Consider the following 12,843-nt stretch of genomic DNA (forward strand, 5'->3'; position numbering starts at 1 on the left):
GAAGTTGTTGACTATTTTTTTCGTGTGGAATTCCAACAACGTGGCTCTCCTCATGTTAATATGCTCTTGTGGGTGAAGAATGCACCAAATGTATCTTCTGATTCTTACGAAAAAATTTCGCAGTTTGTTGATAGATATGTCTCTTGTTCAAAAAGTGGTGCAGATCCAGTTTTGGTTAATTACCAGACTCACAGGCATGCCAAGACGTGTATGAAAAAAAACAAACCTATTTGTCGCTTCAATTTCCCAATTCCTCCTATGCCTAAAACCGTTACCTTGTCCCCTTTAGAAGATGAAGCTGTATTGCCAGAAGCAAAAGCAAATTACCAAAAGGTTTGCATGCTACTTAATTCAGATGAAATCAAAAATACTGATATGGACTTCAAAGAATTTTTATCAAAATTAGAAATGGACTTTGAGACATATACATTGGCCATTAGATCATCACTGACACAAAGTAAACTTTTTTTAAAGAGACAGCCATATGAAATTAGAATCAATTCTTATAATTGTACCTTGTTGAAAAGTTGGCTTGCAAATATGGATATACAGTTTATCCTAGACCCATATGCATGTGCAACATATATTGTTTCCTATATCTCTAAGGGTCAGCGAGGGATGTCAAACTTGTTGAATAAAGCATGTGAGGAAGCTCGAAGAGAGGATTCAGACATAAGGCAGCAAGTAAGGCATATAGGGAATCAGTTTTTGTCCCATGTGGAAATTGGAGCTCAAGAGGCAGCTTATCTTGTGTTACAAATGCCTTTTCGCAGAACTTCCAGGTCTTTTGTATTCATCAACACAAGTCCTCCAGATGAACGAGTCATAATGTTAAAGCCTAAACATGTACTGGAAGACATGAAGGAAGACAGCACTGACATTGAATCAAGCAACATTGTGAAACTCTATCAACAGCGACCAAAAAGTATTGAAAAGTTGTGTCTAGCAGACTTTGTATCTAAATTTTCTGTAAGATACAAAAAAAGGGAATCAAATCCTAATTTGATAAGTACAGATGATCTGCCAGAAACAGAATATATAGAAGATACATCAGATGATGTCGAGGATGATTCTGTGGACTTTGAATTACAAAAAAGTTACATGTTTAGAAATGGAACAGAAATAGTTCAAAGGAAAAAACAATGTATTTTAAGATGGGTGCACTTTGATTTAGAAACAGAAACTGAAAAATTTTACAGAGAACTACTGATGTTGTTCACACACTGGAGGAATGAAGTTAAGGACTTGAAAGGAAACTGTCTGTCTTTTGAAACTATGTATTTAAACAAAAAAGATGAAATAGATAGCAAAAGGGGAGAATATGAACCAAGTCGTGTTGTTGTAAACACTATAGAGGAGGCAATCCTGATGGGCAGTTCATTGGAAATTGAGTGTCTTGATTTTGTTGCACCTGAAAATGAGCATAATGAGCTTATTGACAGAGATAACGGTGATAGGCTTTGTCAAAAGTATGGGTGCTTCAACCCTGATCAAAATATGCCAAATTATGACATAGGGATAGACCTTGGCATAGCAAGAAAGCAGCTTGAAAATGTACAAATCACTCAGTGGGGAGAAATAAATGATGATGATTACAGACAATTATTGAGAAATCTGAACAAGCAACAAAAAGAGTTTTTATACCATATTTTGCATTGGGTGAAAACAAAACCAGATCCACTCTATGTGTTTTTGACAGGAGGTGCAGGTGTGGGGAAAAGTGTTGTGACAAGGGCTCTCTACCAATGTTTACTGAAATTTTTTCTCATCAATTACAAAACTCACATAAATGGTGCAACCATACACTCATCATTTTGCTTACCAGTTGGGCAAGGTTTCAAATATAAGCCCTTAGACATACAGCAGTTGAACATTCTTAGGTCTAAATACATGCACCTTAAAGTTATCTTCATTGATGAAATATCAATGGTTGGGCATGGCATGTTTAATTTTATTAATTTAAGATTGCAAGAGATAAAAGGTTGCAAAAAGCTCTTTGGTGGAGTAAGCATTATAGCAGTCGGTGACCTTTTCCAGCTTAAGCCAGTAATGGATGGTTGGATTTTCTCACAACCATGCCAAAACTATGGACCTTTAGCGACAAACTTATGGAGAGACAATTTTCAGATGTTCGAGTTAACAGAAATAATGCGACAAAAAGATGATAAAGAATTTGCTGAGATTTTGAACAGATTGAGAGAAGGAAAGCACCACAGATGATCTTGCAAAATTAAAAGGTGCTTTGACTACTAATGACAGCAAACTTTCCAACATTCCTCATCTTTTTGCAACAAGGAAGGAAGTCTTTGGTTTTAATGAAAAAATCTTTTCACAGTCCTCATCCGAGATGAAGGTCGTTAATAAAGCTATAGATTGGGAAATTGGGTGTCCTAATGAAGCATTGCATTCAAGGATATTGTGCAAAGTTCCTGATGACAATTCGAAGACAATGGGTCTAGTATCTGATTTGCAATTGGTTATTGATGTGCCTGCAGAAATTACCAACAATGTTAATGTACAAGATGGTGTTACAAATGGATCACCTTGTATTGTTAAGAAATTTGACTATCTTGTTCAGGACTCTGAAAGAGTAAGCATTGTTTGGGTGGACTTTCTTGAGGAATCAACAGGACAAAAAATCCGCACCGAACATTTCAGGCTTTATAATAATGGGATAGAAAGATCTTGGACCCCTATTTTGGAAATAACAAGGATATTCAAAATTCAAATAAATGGAGTATATCAAGTGAAAAGGCGCCAGTTCCCGTTGCAACTTGCTGCGGCCAAAACAATACATAAGTCTCAAGGGTCAACCATGCAGAATGCAGTTATCCATTTTGGAAATCGGAAAATTGATCATATTCATTATGTTGGTCTAAGCAGAGTGACACATATAAGAAATTTACACATACTTAGCTTAAATGAAAGCAAAATCAAAGTATCTACACTAGTGTTGGAAGAAATGGATAGGTTAAGAAGTAAGTCACAAATATCTTTAAGCTTTGAAAGCTTTGATGTCCTGCCTCTATCAGTCACAAAAGTTGTATTTTACAACGTAAGGTCACTTCATCGTCATATGGTAGACCTTAAGAAAGATTTTACTTTGTTATCAGCAGATATTTTAGCTGTGTCAGAAACAAGACTTGGAGAGGCAGATGAAATTAACATGTACTCTTTAACTGGATTTACTACTTATCGCTTTGACTACCCTGGTACAGCACACAGGCCAGCTTATGGTTTAGCAATCTTTGTAAAGCAGTCTATACTGGTTAGAAATGTGTTCAGGAACCTCATTCACAATATTCAGGTTTTGTCGTTAGAGGTAGCTTGTGCTCACAACTGGTTGTCAATAAAGTTTTTGTATGTTCCACCAAAAACTTCAATTTCACATTTAAAGGAACTGTTAAGAAGCATAATAAGCAATGAACATTTTTCTCAGCCAATCCTTATAGCTGGTGATTTCAATTTTGATTCACATGTGTCTAAAGCTCTTGAGTGTTTCATGCTTGAAACATTTAATCTTAGATATTTAGAGACAGGTATAACAACAGACTATAATTCTGTGCTAGACCAAGCTTTTACAAATGTTGGAAATGCTGCTCTTCACTCATGGGGAACTTTGGAGTCCTATTATTCAGATCACAAACCAATATTCATATGTTTCAATTAAACAAGAGATCAAAACTGTTCTTTAGTTAAAAGTGCTTTAAATGATATCTCCATGCTTAAAAAATCCATACACAATTCTAACAAATTGTTTATTACTTTCATCTGAAACAATATATATTTGACCTACAAACTGCAAATTAAAAAATGCTTTTGTATTCTCTTATTGCAAGACTGAATTTTCAAATATTTACAAAACTTTAGTAATGGTCAATATAAAAAAATCCTTTACATTGTTTCAATTTTAGCTTTTATATGCATTAAAATGTTGCAGTTTTGTTTGAGCAACAACTTTCATTTTAATAGCTTCTTTATTTTGATATGAAGTATTTCAACATTCATAATGCTCTTCTTATTCAAAATAATTGATACTTTTTGTTCCAATAAAATGTACTCTAAATTTGATTGTTTAAAAAAAAAAAAGCATTTTGCATTAATACAATTTAACTTTTCAGATGTTCAGCATCAAGAAACTGAAGGCTTCAAAGCCGAAGCCGTATTCCAACCCGTCTGCAAAAATGAGGGTCATGGTCGATGTGTGCATAAAGTATGGATTTGTTGTCTCTGCCATGCTGTACTTGAAGAATTCTGCATATGGTGGCCTTATTTTGCTAGGTAACAGAAAGCCCTATTATTTAGAGCCTAATAAAATCCTAACCACGTTGTAATTAGGCTATTGCTAAGTATAATCAAAGTACTGAAAGTACTAATGGGAGTTGATCTTGAATAAATTTAATACCAGTGGTATGTTTGGACTAGTACATGTACATTAATATCTAGACAACATTGAAATGGTTACCTTGTCAAAGGGTCCAGCTGAAATAATGGACAATAGGATGAGAAGAATTCAAATAAGTTTGCTTTGACATTGACCCATAAGTTAGAAATATTCCTGATCAAGATTAAGCTCATCCCAATTGGGAGAAGCGTATTAAAAGGTTTCATGATTTTTACTTTTTTGGAGGAGAAAAATATGTATTTTGAGAGAAATGCTAAATATGATTCCAGTAAATATGTAGAACAACAATCATCAACAGTTAAACCATATTTATTCAGAGATGGTATAAGGTATGGAAGACCGAAAACCATCTGAAAAACAGTCTGTGTAGCTTTCAAAAGTGAACAGGAATATAATTGAACATTGGTAATTATATAATATCAGAACAAAAACAGAAACAATTGGCTGTAATATAAACAAATTAGTCAGCAATATTACATGTATCTTAAATTAAAAGATCATGATAAAACTGTAGTTGGCATTCAGTGGAAACTATTTGAATTATGATCAATCTGTATTAAACAGAATGAAGATCAAATATTTTTTTTTATAAATTAATAAAAAATGAATTATGTTTATTCAAAATAAAGGAATTTCTAAATTTTTTTATTGTTCTAGAACTTATAAAAATCCTCAATAACAATTTTTCCTGTTTTAATCATTCACATTATACAATGTGTTCAATTTTAAAGCTTGATAACTAATAAAAGGGCAGTAGTTTTATAGGTAAAATACAAAAAAAACCCCAGCAAACATGTAATATTACATGTTGAGAAAAATACTGGTAGTGCATTTGAAACAATGCAATAGATCAATAAATTATAAAACTAAAAATCACCCAAGAGGACAGATTTTGATATGACTAGTATGGTATTTGGATAAAAAAAAATCAATGTATAAAAACATTAGTATATACTGCAGATGTAAAACAAAATAATATTTTTTTTTACATAAAGAAGCCAAATATTCATAAATGAGAACTTTTTGCAATTAAAACTTATCAACTTGTTTAAATGCATGTATTACATGGCAAAATACGAGTAATCTGTTTAAGTATGTCCAGTTAAAGCAACATGATTGGGAAAATAGAGAATCATAACAGAAATTTCAGGAATGCTGAAAATAGTGACAATAGTGTATATTGGTAAATGTTGAGGACCTCTAACATATGGCTTAGTGATGCTTTGATTTTAATACATGTACATACTAAACAAAGCATTAGGTTTTTGTTGTTTGTGTCCCAATACAAAATGAAGCCTTTGAAAATTGAAGAGCACCTATTAACAGATCACCTGATCAAAATGTATTAAAATACAAATGTATAAAAAGAAACTTCATAGAGAAGAGCAAATAAACAAGAATTATTTACCAATATTTGAAAAAAAAATAAAAGCACTAAAATATTTACATCAAACAAAATTGTGGATGCATGCATGGTGTTTTACATTATAGAGCAGCAAATTATTTTTTTTAGATGAAAAATTTGTCCAGCAAAATTGTAGATTATAATAATGGAAAAGAAACAGAATGTGCATTTGAATTTTGAAAAATAAATGAACCAGGAGTAAAACGCTGTTGGGAATGTGTCAGAACATACAGTGAATGATGTGTTCATATTGCACTTGACTTAAAACAGATAAGTCATACAGACTGTAACAATGAAGTGCTTAATTATAAGCAATAAACTACAGAATGTCAAAAGGCAAAATATTCTCTATCATATATCGAGTGACAACAAAAATTTAAAAAACAAGCAGTTTAAATAAGTGATAAAATTCTCCAACATTTCAAAATGCACAACGTGCATTCCAAATACAGAAAAGTATTCAAACATAACATTTATCTGAGTTCAGATCTTAATTAACAGTATACAGCAAAGTACTGAATATACATGAAAAAGCATAATCATAAAGCAAAAAACCCAAAATATGGTCAGGATGGCAATCACCAACAGTGCATAAAAAGTTCACACTAAAGCAAATGAAGAGACAATTCCGTTTGTGGTTCCCACTGCCACACTGAATGGTATTCTAATGGATAAAGTGTCTTCAACACTATTCTCATCACATTCGAGAGCGTCACGGACCATATTTATGGGGATACCAACTGTCTGAAATGTGTCTCCGTCTTCCACCATAATGGAAAATCCAAATTCAGATTTTTCATAGGCAATGACTGTTCCTGTTAGCATTGATGGGGGAGCATCACATGGCTGCAAATAAAATTCACAAATTTTTTGTTAAAAAATATTAAACAAAATTAAAAACTTTCATAATTTTAGAGACAAATTCACTACGTCTTGTGTGTAATGTACTTGATCCTTTGTTCATATTACAATAAAATTTAATTAAAATGCATTTTTGTACACCTTTCAATTGTAAATTATTGTCTTCAATCCAATTTTTTTAATAAGTATTTTGCATTGTTTTATAATTGAGTCATTTAAAGTTTAGAAACAAATATTGAGGTTTTGATCCTCAGCCTCAAAGTATTTTTTTCATCATAAAAGTGTTACACATCTTTTAAACGTTATAAGTGAAATGAAATAAAATGAAATTTTTAGATGGTATCAAAGCATTTTACAAAGTTATTGCAAATTTGCCTACGATGGATTTAATGGAATAAACGAGACTAAGTGTGAAAAAAAAGTGCTGGTGCACTGGCGGGTATAACTCATTGATAAGTAGCTCCTTGTGAATCCACTACACAAAGCATGTAGTGGTGTGACTGATGGTAATACTAACACTAAAATACTAATTCAAATGTCTGTATAAAATTCAGATTTATGCTATGGATAAAAGAAATCCGGATAATTTGGAGTTATTAAACATTGCTGAGCATCGGAGATGGTCAAGAGAAGTTGGCATCAAATTTTGACAACAATGAAGCAAACCACATAGCAATTGGTTAGAATTTAAGAAAAAAATGAAGTATTCAAGATTTGCATTAATTAGTCAAAATATGAAGTTCATTATGAAAAATCAAACAGGATGTTTTCTTCAAGTCACCTTTTATAGGTCTCTTTTAATGACTGTTAATGGGTACCTGCAGCCCAGCCTAAGTGAAACTTATGTCATAAAATTTATTTACAAGAATTTCATGCAAAAAATTGATGCAAAAATAACGGTGTTATGCCGCTTCAAACTGGCTATTTTTACCTGCTTTGAGAAATCTAATCAAGGGAAAATAGAATTAGGCTATAACGAGGCTTCAGAAGAAGATTTTCTTACAAGCTATACAAAATAAATAAGATTTTTCAGCCAAAATGATTAATATAGGTGTGATGTTTTGACGTAACTAGTTATTGTAAGTACTGTAGGTTTAGAAATCTGTATCCGTAATTATTTTGTTATAGTCAGACTTCTTTTTAAAGGATTTTAAAATTTGCTATTCTCGTCACCTTTTTACTGATGAATATGATATATCTTAAAACGCTTGCATTGGCAGATCTATGTTCATTTTTCATTTTTTGATTACATAATATCCCTTCACACACGAATGATTCCAAACAATGACACAGGTAAACTAACGAAGCTACTGCTCCAGACACATGTGTATCTTGGGAATGTATACACATCGTACATGGGTCTGGTGAACAAAGAGGGCTTTCATTAAAGTAACAGCTTTTCAAGGCAAAAAGTTCAAGTGATACACAAGATGCACATCACGACAACAACAGATGAACACCAATTGCAATAGGTCACGTGAGTGACTCAAGTGATGTAATAACATTTCTATCATAAATTCATTCAAATTAGTAAAAAAAATGTACATATAAAGTATATACATGAAATTGTATACATTTCATCAAAATTACAGTTTGAAATCACAAATGTTCACATATTTTGAGTTATAGAAATGAGCAGAAGAAATATTAATGTGAACAAAATTTTATATTAAATTAGAACTAATTGAATATTAAATTAGAATTTTGGTAAACTTAGAATAGATATTTTAAAAAATGCAAGGATAAGCCGCCTTACTTTTCATGATCAGTGTACAATATAGAGAATAAGAGTAAGAAAAGAGTTACAAACTAATGAATGTTTTTCATCTTAATAAAAATGCAGGTGATTATCTTCAGATATCATTTAAAGCACTTATCTTTAGGCAATGTTCAACATACATGAATATATACATAATTTAAGACTCATCCATGCTGTGATTTAATAGTTTATAGGGAGACAAATTAGTGTCTACATACATAAAGACAAAGTAATTCTATTACATCCCCTTAAACATGGTTTGCATGGGTATTTAAAAAAAACATACCTGTATTTTTGTTCTTTGTGTTGTTGACAAGGAAACCTCATCCATGTACGAGTTGGTCACCAAATTAGAGAATTCCAAGAATTCTCCAACTTTGCACCCATCGACTTGGTCACGCCATAATGCCACCTTTACTTCCTCGGTTCCATCCTTTACCCTTACATTCCGTACCTGGACATCTGTTCCTCTTACTTGTACTGTTCGAATTATTTCCTCCTGTCAAAAAAATAAAATTTTGATAAATATAGTAAATCAAATTGTTGAAATGACATAATTATTTAGAACTTGTTAAAAATCTTCTGAACAATGTATTGATAAAGATTCAGGTAAAGGTTTTATATTCACAAATTTAAGAAATTGAATTTAAAATTGAAGAGGTATTGAAACAAACCGAAATAACTCGTCCTTTTATCGATACCAAGGATTTGATAGGGCTCTTTTTGGCATCGTGGATCGTTATGATTTTGGCTGGGGCAGGATTTGCAATTGCCTTTGCTGTTAATTTGACATCTTCTGGAACCGCAAAGGCTGAGGTTTTCATGACTCTGGTCACTGCAGTGACCACTATTGTTGGATGAGGGTCCGCTCTGTACACGTTGTTCGATAGAACCACGCATTCTCCTGCCTTCAATAATGGTAATTTGTCAACTTCATACAAGGACACTTTTATAGAGTCCTCTTTATCTGCAACCCCAAGTGGAACAAGCTGTTTTTCTTTACCATCGGCTGTTGTGTACGTCGACTTATCACCGACCCCAATCACTTTTACTTTAAGTGAAACTTTCGTGCAGGACTGCGTAGGGGAAACATTGATGCCATAGTGTCTGCAAAAGCAGTGTTTGCACCACTTTTCCGCGCAAAATACCAGGAGATAGAAATCATAGAATGTTTTCAAAGGTAGTGTCTACCAGAAGAACTCAAAGAATTTTACAATGAGACAGAGAGTGTCAGTCACAGTGGAAATCATCTAAATGGTAAGAGGAAATTTAAATTAATTAGCAGCCATACACTTAATTTACATGTTAGAAATAAAGTTAGAAATAAAGTTTTAGCTCTGATTTGTAGAACTCAACTTGTACATGATGTATAGAGATTTGTTAAACTGTTATTTCATGTTCTCATCACTGGTGTAGATGATAAATCCCTTAAATTGTAAGATGTAATGTAACATAATGTAATGTAATAGAGAATATTCAATGTTTTATAGTGAAATTGGATGTTATTTTACAAGTGAGACAGGATTTTTGTTAACAAATTTATAAGTTCTCCTGTTCAACTCCTGCAGGAGAAGGTATGGATTTCAAAGCCAAGGTTGTGAATAAGAAAGTTCAAGCATGGATGCCACTAGGTGTTCCTACTGGAGAGGACTGGCTCCTAGTTACTAGAAACTTGAATGTATTTGAACAGGTAATTAGTGAAATGGTATAAATATAATGAGAGCTAAATGAATTTAAAAAAAAAACATTTTAAATAGTTTGTAATATCTTATTTCTGAATTCTCTTTTCTACATCAATTGTGACTAAATTAAAATCTAAACTGAAGTATTTTTTCTATTTCAATCCACTGGTATCTTTTGATCAATATTGATGATTAATTTTATTATGCAATGTTTATTTTTAGCTCCAACAAAACCTCGAAGAAATGATGGGCTCTACTGAATCCTCTGATGTACCATCAACAAGGCGAATGGATGTAGAAGAGCAAGTTTTTTCATTTCGAACACTAATTCGTAGGAAAGTGTATTTGCTTTATCGGCGTGATGCCAGTGCAAACCCGATCAGCTTAGGTGGAAAACTGTTGAGCAACGATCAGTTTCACCGAGAAAGCTTTAAGCTTGCGTGCTTCCTCTTTAACAGATACATGGGACTAGCTGAAGACTCGGACACCCACAAGATGTATGTTTGCGTTACAAAAGAAGAAGAGGCACGTCTTTTGTTGGAAACATGACTAAATCACAAATAGGTGACCTTATTAATACTCTTATTGGGGGCGTACAAGACGAGGACTTGCATAATGGACTGTACATTGAGTATTCAAGTATGAATGTAATCAGGATTAAAAGAGATGAACAAATTGTGTTTCATGATCAAGTGAAGGATATCTTACTGGATCAGAACTTATGTGACCGTGACTCCGTTCCTCCACAAGTTTTGACCGATTAATGGAATTCCATAATTGACACCATTTTGAGTGACTGTGATATACTTTATGTGAACTATTTGAATTGTTCGTTGTTTCTATAATATATATCTGTTGCAACAGTAATGATTATGACTTATAAGAATTGATTACATTTTACGAACAGAATTTTTGCATATGCTGATTATAAACAATCATTCAAATAGAAGCATATATAATTATATTGATGTACTTAAATTTATTGTTTGCTGAACCATGATAATTGTTTGCTGAACCATGATAAACGTTAAAATATGCTTGGTACCATATAAATAGTTTCTTATAGATATATAAAAGACATAGAATTTTTTGAAATAAAATATCATTGAACAGTCTCTGTTAAACATAAGATCGAAGGTATGTTACTCTTAATAAAGTCCTCTGTAAAGAAGTGTCTTGTGTATTTCAATGGAATCAAACCAAACAAACGGCATACGAATGGTGCATTCTTCTTAGGCCAGGGATGGTTTTTCGGGAGGCAGGTAACATACATTGAAGAATAGCACAGTCCAGTACAGGTAACCCATCGTTTTCTAATCTTCATGGGAAAGAGAGCAAAACGAGTAGATCTTGTTTCGGTCATCACTTGAGGCTAAGGTTGAGGGTCTTGCCAAATCACATACTGGGTGTAAGTGGGACTTCGATACGTGTGATGTATAACTACTTTGTGCGTTTTATAGTTTATTCAATCCACAGACTCTCGGAAGAGGGAAAATACTACAATAAACAAAAATTGAACATCACAAACTGGGTACAAACATTAAATGTATAAACGACACAGTTACGATTACAAAAAATGGCGGGAGTTACGTATACCACAATATATGTTTTCTGATAGTAAATAAATCATTAAACTTGAAATGTGTATGAGTTAAAAGGTGATGATAACTGATAAGTGGCCTCTGATGTTTATTTAACTTACTCTATGGTGGATTGTAGTTTAGTTGCTTAAGTTGCATGTACAATAGCGTGTGCACGCTGTGTAGTTTAGGTGGCAGGGGATAGTTTCGAAGGAAAGACCCGGTCAAAATTTTGAAATAAAGGGAGAACCTGGGGTTTGGCTGGTTATTTGAGGGGTATAAATTGGTAGAATATTTATTGCATTCATTTTGTGGATAGAGGAGCTCATGTCAATTTCATTGATATATGACACTTTATTATTGGTAGCACTTTTCATCCGATATGGAATGAAAATGCGAAACTGTGGCCAAAATTTTCACTTTCGGTTTTGTGCTTGAAAAGTAGGGTGGGTTCAGAACACGAAATGTCACTCGAAAAGAAGGTGATTGACCCCCCATCAATTGGTGATTATTTGCATGGGTATACATTAAGCTACCAATCCTATGGTAGTTTATGGCAGTTGCTCGGGACTGGAGCGTGGTTCTGGACCCGTGAAAATGTGAAAAAAGGGCCATTTTTCAGAAAATTTTGAGACTGTCCCTGGCTATTCTTTATAGTGCTATATGTAAGTTGTACATGTTTTATTCTGAAATGTTTAAAAATTCTCAAGAGTCGGGACCATGTGTCCCCTGCATGCAAACCAATTTTAGCAAATTTAAAAATCCACTGAAAAATTAAATCACATATTTGAGCACTATCTGCCTCACATTTCCTCGACCAAAAAAACTATCCCCTGCCACCTTCAAGAAAATGTCAAATTTTTAATAGGCTTTAAGTTTAACAACATGGGTACAGAAAAGATGTTCAATGTGTGTAAAATGGGAAACTGGCTGAATTTTTATGATTTCTCAACGCTGTGATGAGATTTAGGGGCCAAAATGTAGCAGGGGGTGGTCCTTAGAAAAAGTGCAATTTTCTAGTATTTTGGGTTTGTCCTTAAATTAAAACCCTTTATAGGCATATTATTACTATTGAAATTAGATTTTGGGTTGAATTTGGATTAACTGAATAATATTGTGCCATTTTCATGAAATTTTCTTGAAATTAATTG

General features: G+C 33.0%; 2 protein-coding genes across 2 annotated transcripts; one reads left to right on the top strand and one right to left on the bottom strand.

Moving 5' to 3' along the window:
• Positions 1 to 4,718: 4,718 nt before the first annotated feature.
• Positions 4,719 to 9,472, bottom strand: LOC128167273 (uncharacterized). The gene is made up of 3 exons (XM_052832881.1): positions 9,105 to 9,472; positions 8,717 to 8,929; positions 4,719 to 6,656 (listed from the first exon to the last, which is right to left on the bottom strand). Exons 1-3 carry the CDS (start codon positions 9,252 to 9,254, stop codon positions 6,411 to 6,413), a joined length of 609 nt encoding a protein of 202 aa, XP_052688841.1. The 5' UTR covers positions 9,255 to 9,472; the 3' UTR covers positions 4,719 to 6,410.
• Positions 9,473 to 9,572: 100 nt separating this feature from the next.
• Positions 9,573 to 11,460, top strand: LOC128164821 (uncharacterized). Its single transcript, XM_052828833.1, has 3 exons — positions 9,573 to 9,687; positions 9,999 to 10,120; positions 10,335 to 11,460. Exons 2-3 carry the CDS (start codon positions 10,007 to 10,009, stop codon positions 10,659 to 10,661), a joined length of 441 nt encoding a protein of 146 aa, XP_052684793.1. The 5' UTR covers positions 9,573 to 9,687; positions 9,999 to 10,006; the 3' UTR covers positions 10,662 to 11,460.
• The last annotated feature ends 1,383 nt before the right edge of the window (positions 11,461 to 12,843 follow it).

Source organism: Crassostrea angulata, chromosome 10, assembly GCF_025612915.1.
Source record: "Crassostrea angulata isolate pt1a10 chromosome 10, ASM2561291v2, whole genome shotgun sequence".
Classification (NCBI taxonomy): domain Eukaryota; kingdom Metazoa; phylum Mollusca; class Bivalvia; order Ostreida; family Ostreidae; genus Magallana; species Magallana angulata.